The 21,791-nt window shown below is 43.9% G+C and overlaps 2 protein-coding genes across 3 annotated transcripts; both read right to left on the bottom strand.

Annotated features, from left to right (window-relative positions):
- Positions 1-2,124: 2,124 nt before the first annotated feature.
- Positions 2,125-5,396, bottom strand: LOC119357076 (transcription factor MYB16-like). The gene is made up of 4 exons (XM_037624060.1): positions 5,252-5,396; positions 4,118-4,310; positions 3,896-4,025; positions 2,125-3,492 (listed from the first exon to the last, which is right to left on the bottom strand). The coding sequence occupies exons 2-4, from the start codon at positions 4,248-4,250 to the stop codon at positions 2,724-2,726; spliced, it is 1,032 nt and encodes a 343-aa protein (XP_037479957.1). The 5' UTR covers positions 4,251-4,310; positions 5,252-5,396; the 3' UTR covers positions 2,125-2,723.
- Positions 5,397-5,649: 253 nt separating this feature from the next.
- On the bottom strand, positions 5,650-9,475 carry LOC119357075. 2 transcript variants are annotated; one of them, XR_005172118.1, is made up of 3 exons: positions 8,292-9,475; positions 6,512-6,551; positions 5,650-5,932 (listed from the first exon to the last, which is right to left on the bottom strand). XR_005172118.1 is itself a non-coding variant. In XM_037624059.1 (1 exon), the coding sequence occupies exon 1, from the start codon at positions 9,380-9,382 to the stop codon at positions 8,309-8,311; it is 1,074 nt and encodes a 357-aa protein (XP_037479956.1). In that variant the 5' UTR covers positions 9,383-9,475; the 3' UTR covers positions 8,182-8,308. The 2 variants fall into 2 exon arrangements, 1 of the variants encoding a protein (XP_037479956.1); XM_037624059.1 differs by lacking the exons at positions 5,650-5,932; positions 6,512-6,551 and having other exon boundaries at positions 8,182-9,475.
- Between the last annotated feature and the right edge of the window lie 12,316 nt (positions 9,476-21,791).

Genomic DNA, 21,791 nt, shown 5'->3' with positions numbered 1-21,791 from the left:
AACACACACAAAAAAAACTGGATATCATAGATACCGCATATAATAGAGCAAGCAGACATGTAAATTCTTGGGGGCAAACATGGTTTGCATCAGTATGTGGGACATGGAACAGGTACAATATGAGACCAGAACATGTGTAAGAACCCAAGAGGGCGTGATGGCGACCGACTTCTATGATTATTTTTCTAGCCTGGCTATTTCAGTTTGATTTTATACAGCTGGTATATTTGATTACAGCATATGCTTCCTTAATATTTCAGTGAGATTTATACTACTCCGGTGCGCACTAGCCTTTTCCTTTCGAAAGCTAGGCTGCATTGAGCTGACGCATGTTCATCTATTAGGTTTTATAAAGTATAGATCAGTACCTTTACTGAACAGTCCTAGATCTCGGTGTTGAATTACTGTGAAAATTCCAATTCCCTCAGTTATTCCAAGACAAAGGTCCACAGCAGCCAGGTCTCTGGGGACCGAAGCTTTGATCCGAGCAGTACCGGTCAATCACTGGTTAAGAGTCGGGTAAGGTAAATGGGCAAGATTGGCAGCCGGGATTGCGGAGCTTTCACCGGTTTCCCCTCTTTGCTCTTGCCGTCCTGTGAAACTGTTGCTTCATGACTGGTCGACAGTGCAGTGTTATAACTGATGATGCAAAAGCTGTCAGCTATATTTTCAGGCGCAGAGGAAGGAATTAGTACTCTGATCTTTTTACTTCGCATGTTAGTTTTGTCTTTACAGTATGGTGACCAAATTTGTAATGTTGAAAAATATCAACATCTACTATACCAGATAAATACAGTATGAAAAAACAATTCTATCCCATGATGGACCTAATTACCTAATGATACATTGATGTGGTTTTGTGAACATTGACATCTTTTTTCTGTAAGCTTTGTCAAACTTGAGAATATGCGAAGTAAAACGAAACGGATGGGGGTTACAAGCAGACGGAAACGTGGACCGGAAACACTAGAGTGGTGTAGGGATGGATGGTATAAGATGGTATGCAGTCGTCTGAGTTACCAGGCTATATATAATGGATGTTCTTGGTTCCCAGTTACTTTCTTCATAAACTGTGAAATCTCCAATGTACAGAAAAGGGCAGGACTTAACTTGATGTTGGGAAGTAACCGACGGCAGTAACATGAAGTTCATCCAATGTATGAAGGAGTACATAGCAACTCCAAAGCCGGATCTATTTCTATTTGTAACATCAAGTGCAACTCATGCCACAGGAAATTCAGAACAGAGAATGAGTTGCAGGCAGGATCACTGGGATGCTAGAAAGTTCAAAAAGAAATTAACTGTATATAATAGATACCGCATATAACCGAGCAAGAGCAAGCACACCTGTAAATTTTGGGGGCAAATATGGTTTGTACCAGTAGCATGTGGAGTGTGTGTAAAAACTGAAGCGGGTGCAGTTCCAAAAAAAATAAAAATGAAGAGGGTGTGAGTTTCTACGATTATATTTCTAGCCTGCCTTTTTAGTATTTGATACAACATATATTGTTACCTTAAAAGGACATTTATGCTACTATGGGGTGCAGTGCACTATCTGCAAACAGCATCGATAGCACTGCTCATCCAGAAAGGCTGCAATCATCATATTCATTTCTCTCTTTTCTTCTCTTCTTATAAGCTACCCCTCCGTCCCATAATATAAGAGCGGTGATCTGAGCGAGTAGACTGCGGTGATCTGATACATGTTCTTCTATTACAGGTTTTAGCTAATGGTCTGTTACTGGAGCTGTAAATTACCCCTATTATCTTGTATTGATGGCTTCAGTGCGAATTGCTTCATTTCCAGCACATTTGTATCCAAATGGAGTAAAGGCGTTTGTTTACCTTCACCGAACAGTCCTAGATCTCAGAGTTGAATTACTGTGGAAATTCCCTCATTTATGCCAAAATTACTGTGAAAGCTTCGATCTGAGCATGAGCAGTACCGGTCAATCATTCTGGTTTTTGATCTGGATGAAGGCAAGGGAAGCACGGCAGCTCGAGCATTCAACCAACCAACTGTGAAGTCCGTGCGCCATTAACTATGGTGTCGTCGGTCCTGCATGACTCACCTAACACGCACTCATCTTGGTTATTTCTAATTCTACACTGATGAGTCAACACTAGAAAGCAATATGCATTTATTTACTGCATCCTCAGGGTCACAATACAGTAGTACGTAGTGGCTAATTACACATGAGGATGAGCCAAAAACAGCGACCTGTTGCCAGTAGTAGTTGTAGAATCCTCTTGCTATTTTCTTCCGATTTCGGAGGATTCGGTCGATTTCGGCGCAAGCCCTGGCCGGAAAGAAGAAGACTGTAGAGACGGCCGTCGTCCTAGAGAAATGCTGCAAGCCCTGGCCGGAAAGAAAAGAAGAAGAATGTAGAGACGGCCGTCGTCCTAGAGAAATGCTGCAAGCCCTGGCCGGAAAGAAAAGAAGAAGAATGTAGAGACGGCCGTCGTTCTAGAGAAATGCTGCAAGCCCTGGCCGGAAAGAAAAGAAGAAGAATGTAGAGACGGCCGTCGTCCTAGAGAAATGCTGCAAGCCCTGGCCAGAAAGAAAAGAAGAAGAATGTAGAGACGGCCGTCGTCCTAGAGAAATGCTGCAAGCCCTGGCCGGAAAGAAAAGAAGAAGAATGTAGAGACGGCCGTCGTCCTAGAGAAATGCTGCAAGCCCTGGCCGGAAAGAAAAGAAGAAGAATGTAGAGACGGCCGTCGTCCTAGAGAAATGCTGGTGGGTGGGGGTGGGATGGTGGCAGCTCCGAGGTGACCACCATGCCGAGGATGCCGCTCCAGTAGCTGCTGCTGCCGCTCTCTCCGTCCCCGGAGACCTGCCCGCTGAGCTCGGCTTGGCCATTGCTGGACTCACCCCAGCAATCTAACGCATCGTGCAGCATGTCTGTGAAGCCAGCTCCGACGCCTACGGTCCCTTGGAACCACGGCTCCTCGCAGCCAATGATGTGCCTTCCCCTCTCCTCGCCTTCCAGTCCTTGCATCTGCTGCTCGCGGAGGAACTTGTGGACGCTGTTCTCTTCGCACTCCGGATCATCACTTCTCAACTTCCACATCGCGGAGTTGCTTTCAGACGCCCCTAGGCTGACACTGTTATTATTACCGATGAACGTCAGTGTGGAGGTGGGTGACTCCAGGTCTAGCTTCGCGCCCTGCCATGGCTGCAACATGCCGAGGCACGGGGGAGTGGTAGGCTCTGGCAGGTTTATTGGATGCAGAGGGATTGAGGTTGGTGTGGAGGCTGCTGTGCGCATCCTGGATTCTCGAGCCAGGCGCCCCTCGGCCTCGAGCCGGGCGCTCTCCCATTGGGCCATGTGGTTGAGACTGGCTGCGGTGCCTACAGGAGCTCCGTTGGTGGCCTTGTGGGTGACGTGGTCGATCCCCATCTTGGCCAGCCTCTTCTTGAGGTGGGTGTTCCAGTAGTTCTTGATCTCGTTGTCGGTGCGCCTCGACAGGTGCGTCGCGATGGCAGACCACCTGCACAGTCCCAGGAAGCAACACTTAATAAGAGATGATCATATATGTATTCATGCATTATCATTGCTGAACAGAATACACAGAATGCCAGCCAAAATTCTTTATTCTGGAAGTGCAAAAAATCAGGAGGATTCTGAATACACAGAATGAAACGCTGATATTTGGTGCATTCAACACTACAAATTATCCGAAACACCCGTCGAGAGACTCTGAAAAAGAATATTCATACAGCAGTCTGACAAGGTCAGAGACTCTGCACTTGATCTTAGACCCGAAAAAGAATGCAGGTAAGACATTGATGACGCGGCAACAGAAGGATCTGTACTACTCTGAAAGGGAGCTTAAGTTGGTAACTGTGCTGTGATAACCTGAGTAAAAAACCTACATAAAAAACACTACACACCTGTTGCCAAGAAGAGCATGAAGCTGGATGATGGTCTGTTCTTCCTGCAAGCTGAACTTGCCCCTCTTGATGTCCGGCCGCAGGTAGTTGGTCCATCTCAGTCTGCAACTCTTGCCGCACCTCTGCAAACCTGCAAGATGTTGGTCGAACCCTCATCAACTCCGTAGAAAGACGCCTCTGTTCCTCAGCAACCGGATGAAAATCAAGCTTTTGTAGACTCACCGGCCTTGGAAGGCAATGCACGCCAGCTCCCATGACCATGCTCCTCGATGTGGGCAAGAAGCTTCTCATCCTCCTCCGATGTCCATGGACCTTTCTTTAGGCCAACCTTGTCACAGCATGGTGATCTCCCCATTGGAGTAGAGTACTATGCTACCTTTAGGAAGCCAAGAGCTGACAGCTGAGTGCAGAGGAGCTAAATAGAGCAGCAGGAGAAGGCAGGTTAGAGCTATACGTCATTAGCACGATATGAAGGTATGAAAACTGAACTTTCCACGCCTTATCATGATGACATAAATGCCCTTTTGACGGTTTGGTTTTGGTGCAGGTTACTGGGTGCAAGAAGACGTACAGCTCCTCACCGATCGACTGAATGTAAGAGTAACAAGCAAGTGACTTTCAGTTGAGTATGAGTTTAGCATTCAGGTCCACGGCTATGGCCCTCGAAATAAAAGCTGCTATAACTCCAAGCGGTGACCGGACCCCTCCACTGTGACACCAAGTCCAGGTTGGTGAGACCGTAAGGTAATTTTCTTTTTGCCTGAAAGTTATTGAGGGTCAATGTTCGTCACGTATGTTGCTTCATTTTGGGATGAGTCCTCTTAGAGGAGCAATCCATTTGGTACAGCCATTCTGGCAGTCAGTACAAAACATAGGCTTATTAACATGCAATGTCTACCAATGCTTGGAATTAAGGATTTAATTATAATCTCTCTCAGAGTGAACTGTTTGGTGTACAATACAGCTGTAGATGAAGTGCAAGTTTCTCTAGCAAATGCCATTTATACTGGTGAAGTAATTCATGGATTAGAAGGTGCTTTCAGTAATGTCACCAATGCCTTACTGATCATGGATTCCATTTTTGTTTAATTCTAAACTGGAAGCGCAGATAATTGAATTTATTTCATGCAAAAAAAAAACTGAAACTGAAGTGTGAACAGCTTATATGAACTAAAAAAAAATCAATGTTTTTTGTGAGATGTAGGAAGATACTGGAAGCATTGCAGATGAAAAAGTACAAAGACGACACCTGGATAAACATGTATTGGTATGATATGGGACCACTACGGCAGTGAATAGTCAACATCAAACTACATGAGTAACTTTACTTGCAGTTCTGTGTAAGGAAACACTTACTGAATAGTGGGGGAAATGGGAAGAACACAAAATGTTCAATAAACGTAATACTGCACACATGTAACACATGGATATAAGAGCTGCACTGTCCACTGTAGAGAAGTAGACAGGATAACATGTAGTCTCAACCTAAAAATACATGCCCAGTGTATGAGTAAGATATGGGGATACTTCAACTGAAGTACAGCAAAGAGAGGGGAAAGAAGGATGCCAAAACTATTTCATGGCAAGAATCATTATTCAGCCTAAGAAAAATAAGCATTATGACATCTTAAAGACATAATTTGTGTTTATAACAGCACATTTGCACTGTGTTAGAATAGAGAACATGTGAACAAACTAACTGGAGACAGGTCAGGGATGAAACACTTACCTCATTGCGAAGGAAGTAAGGACATCCATGACCCCATTGAAATAACTATGTAACATTACATTATTCAAGATTGTGGTACAGGTTCTTCCATCTGCACATGGCTTTTCAGACTAGATCAACCCCTTGTGCCAGTGGAAGATTGTACCATCTTGTTTATCACCATGGTTGCCTCCTGCAAAGGAAAGCTTGGATGATCTGCTGGGAAGCTGTTGTTTACCGCTGTCTAACATGTTGGCCTGAACCAAACTTGTCGATGGAACAATGAATAAGTTCACAAATGCTTGAGTGGCATATAGCTAGAGATTTAACTGCAATTTCAAATAAAGGCCAATTAACAACTGTTATCACAATGAAATTGCTAAATGACACAAATCATGAAATCAGACACTGCTAGTCTGCTTCTTTGAAGCTATGGCGATTTGACAGGTGGCATTAATTTGCAATCAGGTGAAAAATTGCAGGCATAAGTGGAAATTATTTTCATTAAATTTAGATGGTCCTAGACTGTTGAAATTTCCAGCACAGGATGACATACCAACAATAACTACAACTAGTAAATTTGCAACCATACAGATAAAGTGATTTTTCGAAATATGGTAATCCTATGGGTTTGGAAAAGTACATGTGATTCCAATGCAAATATCTCTTCTCAAATACATCTATTACAAAGACATGCACTGCAGGATAGAAGTACCGATGGCAAATAAAGCACTTAAATATCTACTCTCAGACAGACTGCCATGATATTATGCATAACCTTGATATGACTGCATAAAGGCCCTTATAAAACAGTCACTTTTTCAGCACAGACATCTAATTTGCAGAATATCATTGTCCATAACCTCTTCTACTCTAATATGTAAGTTGTGAAGAAGTGATATGCATACCTGGAGGAAGAATTGATTAGTGAGAACTGACGCTGGTGTCCTGCCATGTTAGTAAATAGGGCAGCTGTTATGACTATTGTAATCTAGACTAGAGAAGCCGATGGACCAATACCAACTTGTGTGCGTCATACTGAACCAACAACCAGTATTAGATGGTAGTAGCAACAACAGACAAGAACTCGTGGAAATTTGTGCGTACTTTAACCCCTGCCACTTGTGCATGATACAGCGTTAGCATGATATGCACAAGTTGATTTTATTGTAAGCTGGAAGGTTCCGGACAACATAAAAGCCACCAGCTATGCATTCAGTGTAAAAGAATTAGCAAAAACTAAGTAGAAGAAGATAAACAAGAGCACAACAAATGGTAAATGACAGGAACAGACTCCACACTTTCACGCTGCTACGTGCATACTATAATTCTAGATCCACCTGTGATTATGAAGATGCTCTCTAGCAAATATGGTGGTAAAACCTTTTCAAACAACTGACAGTAGAACTTTATTAGGCAGAATATACAATCAGTGCCCAGACAGGTTCCGTCCGGTCTTGGTAACAGTTCAGACCCAAGCATACCATTACTATTTGAGAGAATTCCTTATTTAACACTGTCTTAAATTTTCTTGCCCTATTCGACACTGGAAAAAAAATCTTCCTTATATAACACAAAGTTTAAATTTTGTTCCTTTTGCGACACTTCCATTCATTTTGACTACTAACGGTGTTAAATGGCACCTGAAAATACGGCTTTACCCCTGCTGCAATTTGTGAAAAGAATGATTCAAATGACCAAAGAAGCCGTTATTTACATGGTCGTGGAAGGTGGCAGACGAAAGCAGAGCCGTTTTTATACCTGATGCACACGTACAAACACACGTACACGTGAAACTGGCCTGTACTAGCGTGAACCGGATCTATGAGGTCCATAGCCTCGCTAGAGAGCAAGCTTAGCCAGCCCAGGCCACGTGCACGTATGCAAAGTTTATGATGTTAATCGTGTGTGCTATTGATACAGCAATCAGTCAAGCTGCTTGCTAGTCTGCTTCTTTGAGCTAACTTTGCACGCACACAATTTCCGATGACTTGATTTAGAGTTTTAGAAACCAACATGCCCGTCCTCCGTCCGGCCGCTTCAGTCCATAAGGGCGGGAGATGATCGAGCTCAAAAAGGTATGCTCTACACTCGTAGAAAAAAAAAGGGTTTGTCTATTGTCCTATAGTACCTCAGCATTTGCACACGTATACAGTTTCTCCATGTACCTGAAATACCCGACGGTGTCATGGCGCACTGAAACTTCATTGTTCATGTAACCACAGAAAAAAATATTGCCTTTTTATTCCTGCGAATAATGCACTATGGGTAAAATCGTCTTTTCTCATGTCAATTAACACCATTAGTACTCAAAATGGATGAAAGTGTCACAAAGGGGACAAAATTTAGATTTGGTGTTATATGAGGAAGGAAAAGTTTTTCAGTGTTAAATAGGGAAACAACATTTAAAATAGTGCTATATAAGGAATTCTTTCTTACTATTTTGCCAAACACCATTGCTTGTCTGACATGCTCTGACGGATCACGGATGTGGGGGATAGCAATGTTAGGAAATTGAGAGTAGTGTAAATACATTGGTGTTACAAAGCACCGAAGCAGGTTGAATCAAGACGCTAAGTAAAACCAACATCAAATTTTATCATGATCACTTGATCAGCATTGTCAAATGAGCCATGCAGAAGTTCCGCATCAACATACATTCCCTGAAACATAGATAACACAGCTCACCTTACATGAGAAGAGCGTCACACTTGTTTCGGAAGACCCTGACCCTCTGAATATGCCATCCCAATAGCAGCCTCACCATCCTTCCTTACGCCCATGTAATAGAGTCTCCAATCATACGGCCCATCCATTTGCACCAGGCACGGGGCGCCGACCCCAGCGACGTCCCACTCATCATCATCCTCTGACGGGCGCAGCGCTGGTGATTCACTGCACCGCCTCCACCCTCTCAGCCCGTCCTCCGACACGGCCAACCCAATGCTCACCCCACCATTGCCATCCAAACCCTCATATGCCATCATGTACCGACCGGCGGCGCGGTCACGGACGACATGCCCCTGCCGCACCCCGCCTTCGTCGAACGACCCAGGCCCGCCTCCCTCAAGCGCCTTCCCCACCCTCTCCCACCGGATGCCGTCCCTGGACCTGGCCACCCCGACCGCGTGCCTCTGCGACATTTCATCGAACGAGTGGTAGTACATCCGGAGGTCCCCGTCGGCGTGCATCACCACCTTGGGGGCTGCCGCGCAGCGCTTCTCCCACCCCTGCGGGTGGTCCTCCCCGACCCCTAGGAGCGCGCCGGTGTGGTGGCCCCCCTCGATGCGCGCCCAGTGGCGACCGTCCTGGCTGATGGCGAGGCCGGGCAGCGCGGCGACGTCCGCGGCGGGGAACGGGGACGACGCGAGGCGCGCGTCGTTGGAGCCGGTGTAGTAGAGCCAGTACACGGCGGATGAGGAGGAGGGCGGGAGGCGGCGGGACGACGGCGCGTCGGGGCCGGAGATGACGAGCACGTCGCCGGGGCGGACGGCGGCGGTGTCGAAGACCCACCAGTCGGTGGAGGGCAGCAGCGGGTCGGGCGCCACGGGCGGGCTCCAGCGCAGGCCGTCGGGGGAGGTGGCGAGCGCGACGCGCGCCCCGGAGTGGTACCAGAGGAGCCAGTCGCCGGCGGGCAGGCGCTTGACGACGGGGGAGCCGGCGCCGCGGAGGAGGAGGCCGCGGGAGACGGCGGGCTGGTGGTGGTGGGCCGGGGCCTGGCAGCGGAGAGGGGAGGCCAGTGGGCAGCGCGCCGGCGGGAGGAGATTGGCGAGGAGCATGGCGCCGCCGGCGAGACTTGAGAGCGTGACGGTGGCGGAGCCGGGGATTTGGATGTGCGGCGAAAAATCCAACGGCCGGATGACAGAAAGAAACATCACGAAATTCAAGCGTTTGTTTCTAATAGTGGGAAGGAGTATCATATACTCCCTCCATTTCACAATATAGTGTGTCCGCGTTTTTCAAGATCTAAATTTAATTATAAATTTAGTAAACAAGACTAACTGCGACGGAAGCAAAAATTATATATCAACCGGTACAATTTAGTGGTATAATTTTTGCTTCCGCCGCAATCGGTCTCGTTAGTTAAATTTATGGTCAAACTTAGATCTCGAGAAACATGAACGCACTATATTGTGAAATGGAGGGAGTATTAAGGCGTGTTTGGTTACCTGTATCGGTTTTTGCCCATTTACACTTGTTTGCACCGTGGTTAGAAGCCCGGTTTCTCCGTTGTTCGACATGTTTCCTACGATTAAACCTTCTAGAAAGTTTCCAAAACCGGAGAAAACCGGTTCAGGAACCCCTGGAAGGTTCCCAAAACCGGGATGGCAGAAGTGGTGGGCAGGCCGGCCCAAGTCATCCCTCGCTGGCAAACCTTTGTGCGAAAGCCTGACAACTTGACGCAATGTGCGTCAAGTAGGATTTTCCGCGTCAGGGTGTCGACCTTTCGCATAAAGACCTGGCGATCAAGCGATCACCTGGCCGGGCCCATTAAAGTGTGGTAGCAATTTCCAGTTTTGGGAACTTTCTAGAGTTTCCCAGCCGGTTTTTCTGGTTTTGGGCACCTTCTCGAAGGCTCTGTGAACCGGTTTTCCTGCTTCTCTTTTTTTATTTTTTTGTTTACTTTTCTTCTTTCTTTTTACTTTCCTTTTCCTTTTTTGTATCATTTTTATTTTTAAATTCTATTGTTCTTTTTTAAGAGTTCATGTTTTGAAAATTGTTCGGAAACTTTTAAAAAATGTTTGTGCTTTTAGGAAACGTTCAATATTCTTAAAAATGTTCGTGTTTTCCAAAATTGATCATAACAAATGGTCAAGCGATCACCTGGCCGGGCCCATTAAAAAATTCAGAAAGTTCAAAAAATGTTTTTGTTTTCAAAACTTGTTCGGAATGTTTTTAAAAAATTGTTCAGAATGTTTTTTTTCAATTTTATCAGAATAATTCAAATTATGACAGCAATTTCACAAAATATCCCGGTTTTGAAAACTTGTTCATAAATTCAAAAAATGTTCTTGTTTTCAAATTTTCGTTCATGTATCCAAAATTGTTCGTGTTTGAAATTTATTTGGGATTTTCAAAATTGTTCTCCATTTCAGAGTTAGTTCTAAAAATTCAACAAATGTTCATGATTCTAATTTTTTTTACAAATTCGAAAAATGTTCATGTTTACAAATAATTTCGAAAATTCACCTTTTTAAATTTTGTGCACAGAACAAAAAATATTTTATTCCAAAAAAGTTCCCATTTCCAAAATTTGCTCACATCATTTTTTTCACAAATTGAAAAATGTTTGGGAATTTTGGAAATATTCCTGTTTACAAATTTTTCTCACTAATTCAAAAAATATTTTCCTTTTCGAATTTTTTTTTCACATATTCGAAAATATCATGTTTCAAAATTTTCTTACAAATTCAAACAATGTTCACATGTTTAGTTTTTGTTCACAAATTCAAAATTGTCTGTGGATTTCAAAAAATGTTCTTGTTTTCCAAATTTTCTCATATATTCAAAAATGCTACTGTTTTCGAAAAGTTTTCAAAAATTCGAAAAATGTTCATGTTTCAAAATTAATTGGCTAATTTAAAACATGCTTGAGTTTTGTAAAAATAGTTTGTAATTTTTAAAAATGTATAGTTTTTCAATTTTGTTATTTTTTTTCAAAAAATATTTTGCGTTTACAAGTAGTTCATAATTTCAAAAAATGTTCTCGTATTTAAGTTCCTATTTGCTTTTTATATTTGTTCCCAAATAATGTTTGCGCTTAATAAGTTTTTCCTTTTTCTAAATCTTGTTTGAATATTTTTGAAGTTTTAGTCTGCTGCCTATTATAGTTCATATGCTCCTGGCTGCCCTTTTATACACATAACTTTAGTTAGTATAGTAGTTATGGACGTGGTTCCTTGGTGGGAGGTCTTGTGTTCGATCCTTCGCTAACATGTTTTATGGAATTTCGCGCGTGTCAAATATACCACTACTAACACATCTCACTTTTGATCTCGCGTGTCAAAATATTAAGCTCAGATTATAACTCTTTCGGTTTTCTGACATGTGTTAAGTGGGAGAGTTGTAGTTTAGCAGCTATGAACAAAAAAGTGCCGCCAAACGGCATAAAGATGAATTCAAATTTTAAGCATGTTGCTTTAAGGTCTCTAAGTAAAATGATAAACTACAACACTGCATGATAATGTATGATGTAAGAAAATTAGCAGGTAAGATCTCTTTTGATAAAATAGAATCATTATATTGGCAATCAAGAGGCAAATTTAAGCTCATACATTGTTGGAACAAGCTAATACAAATTTAATTGTGTTTTCTTCACATGAAGCGGAATATTATGATAGTTACTTTTTGCACTGTTTTTTACTAGCTTCGCTTGGCCCTCTCTATACCCAAATCCTGGCTTCGCCCCCGCAGATGGAGCTAAGATGATGAAGATTCTCAATACTCGGCAAGGAACAATGGAGACTGGTTCTCGGGAGCTTATGTCCTTTTGGAGATCCAGGAAACATCATAGAGCTAGCATCTTGTCAATTATCAATGAAATATAAGAGCTGGTAGAAGGATTTAGTGGTTTTGATATCTATAATACATAAATAGTTGATCCCCACTAAGTCTAATTCTCCAATAGTCCCCCACATCATCATCCACTAGAACTATTTTGTAGCACATGCATACCTCAGTTTAATTGTTCTATCTCCAATAGTCCAACGTACATGCATACTCTTTGTTCACATATAATTACTTTTGAGAATAATACCTTTCGATTTAGATCATTTCATTCATATAGAATGTATCCAAAATTAATCTTTAAAATCCCGCAGCAACGCGCAGGGAAATCACCTAGTTTATCATGTTAAGAGGGAGGCAAATATAGCAGCTCACAAAGTTGCCAAATTTGCTTCAAAATCAAATCCGGAGTGTGCCTGGATACACCAGGTGCCGGATAACATCCTTTTGTGTACTAGACAAGACTGTAATCATGTTATTAGTTACTAATGAAGCTCTTGTTTGAGTCACACAAAAAAAAAAGAGGTTCTGGAGAAATTGAGAAGAGATTCCCACCTCTCACACCCCAGGATAGCAAAAATTGGCATACACGTGGAGAAACCCTGCACTACGGAGGAGATGATCCAATGACCTATAACGTCCGGATTTGCCACTTCTCAACCATTGGATGCAGCAGACCGAACAACTAGTATTCACTCTTATTCACACACTATATAATGGTATAGAGGTATAGATGTTTTTATTGCAAAAAGAGAAGCGCTTCTAAAGTGTTCCAAGCAAGCAGGTGTTAGCTAGAAGAAATAGAATAAAAGCTAGCTGATTGTTTTGTCTAGACAAAGAAAAGTTTTGTGTTGATTATCTTGGCTTATCTAAGCTTGAATAATAACCATGCCACCGCTACAACTATACTAAGTTTTCAGGTGAAGGAAGCGCATGGCTATCTAGGCATACCGATCGTAAGTGAACCAAAGCCTTTTCATTATTTTGGTTTAAACAACTGAGTTTCTTGCGGGTGATTTTGTTTCTTGCTCAAGGACGGTCAAGGTTTAAGGTAGGGGAGGTTGATGAGTGATACTTTTGCACTCATTTCACCATTTTTCAAACTAGATAATCTCATAATATCTAAGAAAAGCACTTAAATATTGCCACTAATGACTAATGAATGTAAGAAATTCTGAAATCCAATATTTAATGTGTTTCCGTGGGAAATAGACCCAAAGGTGGAAGAAAATCATCATATACAATGAAATATGTACCAAGTGTGGGAACCAAACCAAGCCAAATGGAGTCGCCAGCAAGGCAAAAACAAAAGACGACGTTGGTACGACCACATCCGCTCATACTAGCTGCCAGGAGCTCCGCAATGTCCAAAAGAACACACTTTATAAAGGGGGCCTAGCCTAATTCACAAAGGAGGCACCAAGAAACACCGCAGAGAGCCAGACCACCACCAGAAGCCATTGACAAACCCTAGCCACCACCATTTCCCATCTCATCTCCATAGCCATCACCTGCATCACCATCGTAGGCAATCCCCTAAGTTATGCATACTTGTAATTGATGCATGGCAATCAACAACATTGTAAGACTATTCATCGATTAATCATTCATCTTTATGTCGTCTTCGATGATTTCTTCTTGCGATACGATCATGATGTGTGAGTAATTAAGTAAGGAAATGGGTTGAGTCAAGACCTTGCAACCCTATGTATTTGTGCACGCTATTGTTGGATGACTTTGCCTTATTGACGTGATTTGTATGTGTGATTCACAATTGGAGTTATCTTTTATCTTCTTCTCGTTCTAGGGCTCCGCGGGTACTTGGGATCCCGTAGATTGATCAAGAAGGAGATAAAAAGTGAGGATGCCTGGAACACTATCATGAAAATCAATGACATTAGAGAATAGTAACGTAGCCCAAAGAAATTCCTTGGGGATATATGAGGTGTAGTTTTTAAACACCCAGTGCTCTTGTCTGGAGAAATCCTTAATAACCGAGGTAACCCGCGCGACGGTAAGGGCCATGGGTTGGACAACTGACTCTCGATGCAGGTCGTGAATGGTTGTTAAAAATTACAAACTTTGGACACATCCCCCACTTCATCGCGTTTGAGCACATTAACCATGTTGTTGATCAAGACGAGATCCCACACAGAACTAAAAGGTTGTGACTGTAAGTCCTCATACCCAGGCCCACTTCCATAACATTATTTACACCTAACGGTTGTTTAAAGGCTCCGAAAAATTGGAACAATTGTCAAGAATAATTACTTGCTTGAATATTTTTCATGGAGGACATCTTCCCAGTGGGTTAGATACCCAGAGTCACTCCATGGTTAATAAGTAGGGACTTTCTGTAGACCAAAACCGGATCATAAAGGCTCATCACATATCTCGTTGTTTTATACCTTAAGAGTTTTATTTTTGTACCTTTAATCATTCTCAAAATTGAGTAAAGGTACTCATTGTTCTCAAACGAAATAACAAGATGGTACATCACATGGTTAGGAGATGGATCAGCAAGGCGTCAAAGGAACTGCAGCTACTTTTTCTTTCTAAAAGCAAGATAGCAACCGAATACGAGGACGATTGTTCTTTAAGGCAACAACCAATAGCTGAAATTCATAAACTGTGTGTCATGTCTGTTGGCCAAATATCACACATAAATGATGAGAGAACGCGCGTGTGATGATGCATCAGCAAGGATGAGACATGTGAACATAGACCCATAAGCCAACATGCTAGATAAGATATGTTGTAATCACTCGGCTCACACAAGAAACATTCTTCATTGTTCATCTTGCCCCCACTAAATCAACAAATCATGCATATTGCTGCGAAACCCCACAACACTTGTAATGATACCCAAAGATTAGCTGTTAGTTCCTTGAACCTAGGGACTACGTGTAACCTATCTTATTATTAATAGAGTTCACTCGCCGGAGAAAAATCATGTCGCTAATCACCTCGTTTGGCTAGTTGCTCTTCAGGAAGGCTCACTCGTGGAGATGCTTCTACTATTTTCGATACTCCATGTCTCGTTGTTTTATACCTTACGTTTTATTTTTGTACCTTTAAACATTCTAAAAATTTGAATAAGGGGACTCATTATTCTCAAACAAAATAATAAGAGGATACATCACATGGCTAGGAGATGGATCAGCATGGCATGAAAGGAAATACAACTACTTTTTCTCAAAGCAAGATATCAACCGAATACGATTGTTCATGACGGCAACAAGCAACAGCTAAAATTCATAAACTGTGTGTCATGTCTGTTGGCAAAATATCACACGTAACCGACGAGACAGCGCATGTGTGATGATACCTCGACAATGATGAGCCATGTGAACATAAACTCAGAAGCCAACAGGCTAGATCCAATAAGTTGTAATCACTGGTTCACATAAGAGAGAAACATTCAAGCAGGAGTATGTGAAATCCCATACCTAGATCTTCAATGTGCATCTCTCAAAATAAGCTTTCGCCCCGCTTTATATATAAAGCAACATACCAAGGTACACGACCGGATGATACATTGTGATAGGGAAACCCTCACAAAAGCAGATCAAACATACAACATGAAGCCTAAAGCTACTAGCCTAACACCTCGCCGAGGCCCGAACGACGATGCCTGGGCTCCACGACAACGCCCTCAGGAGGGTGACGGCACGAACCGTCGCCGCTATCGAGTCCGAGCAAGAAGACAAGGGTTTTCACCCGGAGCTATGGTACATGATCGAGATCCGTGACGACGCCTTCAAGAAGAGAATGACACCCACGGGCGCCGCCGATGCCGGCGCTAAGCGCGAAGCTTTTGCTTGCACCACCAGAGGCATCTCGAACACCTCCGCAATGAGGGCCATCGTAGCTACACCAAATTTGGGCATTGTCGAAGCAAGCCAGAGCCTCCCGCCACTACACCCCTTGCCGCCCATATGACCGAGAGGTGCAGCGCCACCATGGCCACCATGGCCACCATGGAGCCTGCCGAAGAAGCCAACTGTGTAACCCATCATCCGGGGCCGTCGCCTCGGCATCCTAAGACGAACTCGACACCGATGCCATAACACACGACCGCCACCCAAACCGAGCCACAAGACACCGCCTCAACATAGACAGAGTGAGACCAGAGCACGCGTGTGGAGCAACGAACCTCCGATCGGAGGGCCAAGTCCAATCCATGCATCACCAAACAGTGGCGGAGCCAAGGGGGGGCGAGCAGGGGCCTGCCCCCCCTAATGATCGAACGATGCTGTGTAATTAGCGATAGGAACGCATGTATTCCTCACACTTATAGGTATTTGGCCCCCCTATATGGCGTTAATTTAAGGAAAAGGGAGAAGGCCCATGTCAGGCCCACACTAGCGGCCTGGGCTCTGCGTTCTCGCGTGATCATCCTGTACGTACGTTTAGCTCCAAAAAAGCTCAAGAAAAATATTAGCTTGTACGTGGAATAGGCTCATAAAAAACATGTACGTGGATTAGTCGCCGTTGTTCCGTGCCCTCGCCCGCCCTAGCTCTAGCTCTTCTCCCTGACCTACTGCTCCCGATCCTATTCATACGGCATAACTGCGACCGCGTGTCGCAGGCACGCAGCCTGATTCCAACCAACAGAAACTAGCCAAGGACCCAAGGTTTAGCACATCAGCACATCACACCATGCATCTACTAATCTCAGTTCTCATCTAGTATCATTGTTGAACATATACATCAGATTTTACTAGTTTACATGTTCTGGTTATCTGACTTCTAATGCTACGATTCTATGAAGAATTTCTATCCTGTACATGTCCTAAAAATTATAGTGACCGTGATGCAAATTATCTTGTATGAGTAATTATTTGTGATGCAAATTTTCCCTATGTCAAACTTATCCAATAGCTAATTGTCACACTGCAATTCAGCAGCTATGAAGAGAAAAGCGTTGTCAAACACTGTCCAGGTTAATTCATTATTTAAGCAGGTTGCTTCTAGTTCTCCATTGAAAATGTTAATAAGGCTGATGTGCAAGTCATAAATCTGGTCCAATTGACACTCATGATGTCAAATTGGGAGCCGCCACCAGACAAGCAAGTTGAAGCTCTAAGAAGTGCCTCCAAAATATTGATTTTATTTTAATCGCCAAACGAGAGACTTACTTGGGTTAAACGTCGAAAAATTTTAACAGGTAAGTTCTCTTCCAGTGAAATTATTAAATTTTTGTCATGTTATTGGCAATTGTAAAGGTAAATTTGAACTTATACAATTGTATCAATGTTTTGGAATCGTGTGGCATGTATTACAGTATGATGATTGTTATTTTTTGGTCTAGAAAATTTTTAGGAACTTGACTTGGTCCCCCCTATACCAATATCCTGGCTCCGCCCCTGTCACCAAAGGTCAGCACATGCCGTCGACCATCTACGAGTAAGTGCTACCGGGAGGGAGGGGCATCGCTCCATGAGATCTGGCAACTCCAGATCCAGACAGGGAGCCCCGTGGCAGCCGACACCTCTCGCCACCCAGTGGTAGCCGGTACCTCCGTCCGTCAAGCATCCACCTCCGTCGGCTCCCCACGGCCCGTTCAGACACCGTCGCCGCAAAGTCGAGGACCTCCACGACCCGTGGAGAAGAACATCAACACCAACCCGGCGCCACCAGGCCAGCACCATCGCCACCACGCAGCTGCCTCCCCCGACCGAGCCATGGAGGAAGCTGCCGATCGTAGCTTGTGTTGTCCCGCAGCCCGTGCCATCCATGGGCAAGGAAAGGATCCGCCGATCCGGACACACACCAACCCCGCCACCGCCACGCCTCCCACTCCACCAGCCTAAGGAAGCCATGGCGGAGCCAGCCACCCACAACACCTGCTGCCCGTAGCCCACGCCACAAGACGACCCACCGTAGCGAGATCCCGCCAGATCTGGTCAGCCCGTCCCACACGACACCACCCAAGAAAGGAGAAACCTCCGCACCACACCAGGTCTCCAAGACATCACTGCGCCGTCGCCAGCTAGGCGAATTCGCCGCCATCCCGCAGGCCTGCCGTCGCGCCGCCGGGCCCCGTGGTAGCCCAGCGTCCCCACCCGCATGGCCATCCCGTACCAACCATCCAAGGGAGAGGGGAGGGAGCAGGGCCCCGCCGCCACCTCGGTCGCTCGCGGGAGCGAGGCGGGGGAGGTGCTCGAAGAGTTCGGCTCCTTCGAGGACACGAGTCTTCACTCTTCAATGTGCATTCTTGCCTCCACCAAATCACCAAATCATACATATTGCTGTGAAATCGTCGCAACACTTGTTCTGATACCCGAAGATTAGTTGTTAGTGCCTTGACCTTAGGGACCGCGTTGGGTTGGTGCACATGGCATGTTACCTTTCATGCTATCACTCTTAAGAGTTAAATCACCTCATTTGACTGTTTGCTCTTCAGGGATGCGGACTCGTGGAGATGCTTCTACTAGCTTCGATACTCATGTCTCGTTGTTTTATACCTTACGAATTTTATTTTTGTACCTCTAAACATTCTCAAAATCGAATAAAGGGACTCATTATTCTCAAAGAAAACTATAAGATGACACATCACATGGTTAGGAGACGGATCAACACGGCGTGAAAGGAAATACAACTACTTTTTTCTCCTAAAAGCAAGATAGCAACGGAATACGATTGTTCTTTAAGGCAACAACCAATAGCTGAAGTTCATTAACTGTGTGTCATGTCTGTTGGCCAAATATTTTACCTTCTATTTTGGCATTTTCGACAGTAATTATGCCATTTAGCTTGATTTCATCCGTTTAACTCTATTTAGCAAAACTGTTCCCACCATTTACCCTGCTTAAAATTTTGTGAGCGTTATGACCGATGGGTCCCAATTTTAAGGTCTAGCTAGTATGTCACATCGGCGGTTTTTCCTGATGGTTTTTCTGCACGGCGAACCGCATCGCCCTAGTTTCTCCTGACCGTTCAGGCTCGATATGATCGCACCAGAGCAACTCAAGAAACATACACTAGCTCTCTACCGGTCAACATATGTGCTACCACGGGAAAGGAAACTTCTAGAACATCATTTACCTAGTTCATGCTTGACTAGGTATTCGGATATGTATGTGCACCAGAGTTATTGAAGTGGTATACTTACACCACTTTTAATCCGATACACAGAATCATGCATACTTAAAGTCGTATATGATAATACTGAAGAAAAACATACATGATTTCAGATTATATCAGTAACAGTTTTTCCTATAATTTATTCAACAGGAACATGCCACACTGATCAAGTACAATCATTTCATAACAACACTTTGTCGAACTAAAAACGACTAGCCTAAACCTTTCTAATATACATCCCAGACTGAGAGAAAATCTAGCCACAAAAAACCTAAGCACCATGGGTGAGAAATAGAGGATGCGACCATGCATGGGAGGGGAGAAGATTGCCGTATTGGCTACCGCCCGCTCCGACAGTCGCCAGCGGCCACGCCTTGAAGTCTTGCCTGCCGCTCGTCGCCTATGTCGTCCTCCCCCCTCCTAACAAATGAAGTAGTGGTTTTGGGCTTGACTAGGGGCACGATCGTGCGTGTGATTGGAATGCGAGGACGTGTGCCGTGAATAATGGAGGCTAGTTTGGTGCGGCCGACTTGGGCGACTTGGCTATCCGCCCGGCTGCTCCGATGCGTCATATCAATCCTGGCCGGTCAGGAGAAGCTAGGCGATGCTGTTCGGCGTGCAGAAAAACCATCAGGAAAAAACCCTGCCGATGTGGCATGCCAGCTGGACCTTACAATGACCCATCGGTCGAAACACTCTCAAAATTTTAGACAGGGTAAATTATGGTAACACCTTTGCTAAGTGGGATAAGACGGATGAAATCCCGCTAAATTGGGTAATTAATGTTAAAAATGTCAAAATAGAGGGCAAAAACGGAAATTCACTCTTCTCAAAGAAAACTATAAGATGATACATCACATGGTTAGGAGATGGATCAGCACGGCGTTAAAGGAAATGCAACTATTTCTTTATCCCAAAAGCAAGATAGCAACCGAAATACGATTGTTCTTTAAGGCAGCAACCAATAGCTGAAGTTTATTAACTGTGTGTCATGTCTGTTGGCTAAATATCACACATAAATGATGAGACAACGCGCGCGTAATGATGCCTTGGCAATGCTGAGACAGCGCGCGAGCGATCTGATCCGTGATAAAGTAAAAATGCCACACCCACGACATATTGGTACGGACTGTTTTTAAAGCGAGACGTGGCTTTCTCCTAACCACAAAACTCTCGTCCTGAATTTCAACGTACCTCAAGCCCTAATCTTTTTTACATACAGATCGTGTCATGTCCTGGTACGCAGAATATATAGCTCGAGCTCGAGCTCGGATAAACATTCAATCCAAAAAAAAGTCAAGAAATAAAGTAAAAGTTCTGAGTTTTTTTGTGGCAAACGTTGATGAATGTTTCGAGTGCTTGCAAAGTCTGACATGGAATAACATTTGTGAAAGTCACGACAAAACAAAATACTGGTCAAAATGTGCTATTTTTGAAAGCAGTTTGAGCATCAATTTTGGTTTTTTAACACAACTTTCACGAATGTCACCATAATGAAACTTTGGAAGCACTAAAAACTTTCACCAATGTTTGCCACAATTTTTTTTATTTTTTTTTCGAATTTACTCTTTATAGTAGGTGCATGGGTGTGGCATCGCTGGAGTTTACGGGTATCTTTGCATGCATATAACCAACTCATGTGATCACCTCGATATGAACCGGCTAAGTGTGATCCGTGCCAGTAATTTTCAACTACGTGGTCGAACAATTGCTCCTAATCACGAAGCAATGTGTGGTTGAACTATTTTCCATGACATGTAGTGACTGAAGTTTATTTTAAACCTTGTATTTGTAGTTGTGATCTGGCCAGATCAATGTACCACTCCAGGGAGTCCGGATGTCTGGAAGGGACACCGGATGATTCTGGGAAGGTAAAGTGCAGTGGGGAGCCTGACTCATCCGAAAGGACAATCGGACTACCCGGGCATAATCCGAAAGCCCGTCCGGTTGACCCAGCTCTAGGGAGGAGGCTTTTGTTGGTTCCTTGACACCTAGCCGGATTATTCGGGACGTGGTTTGGATGATCCGAGACCCGGTCTGGTTGATCCAGCTCCAGAGGGTGAGTTTCTGTTGGTTTCTGATGCTCTTGCCGGATGATATCAGACAATGTTTGGATGATCTGGGCAACGTCCGGACGACCTAGGACTAGGTCCGGATGATCCGGTAGAGAACGCAGAGTGAAGTCATTTTTGGCAATAGGTTTTGGCTAAGGAGTTTTTGAAGGTGTGGGGTATTTCCAAAACCTAGTTTGTGTCAATGTACGTGTAGGAAGATGGTGACAATAAGTTGAACTTGAGAAAATCTTGAACATACCATATGGACCCTCTTAATAGTGTGGGATCCCTATAACTGAAGTTATATATAAAGAATAATCTACGCCTGTTCGCTTGTTGTCCTCTTCTTGACTCATAACTCGTTTGATGTGTCCATGATCCCCACACAACCATGCCAGGGAGAATAATAACCAGTGTATTCACTTAGCAAACATAATTAGTCATATATATATATATATATATTTTCTCATCAACATCAAAATACGATCAAGGGCATGATTGCACTTCGAGTCTACCACTTTTTGGTTGTTGATGACAA

This window comes from Triticum dicoccoides, chromosome 2A (assembly GCF_002162155.2).
Source record: "Triticum dicoccoides isolate Atlit2015 ecotype Zavitan chromosome 2A, WEW_v2.0, whole genome shotgun sequence".
NCBI lineage: Eukaryota > Viridiplantae > Streptophyta > Magnoliopsida > Poales > Poaceae > Triticum > Triticum dicoccoides.
This window is presented reverse-complemented; position numbering and strand designations above follow the sequence as displayed.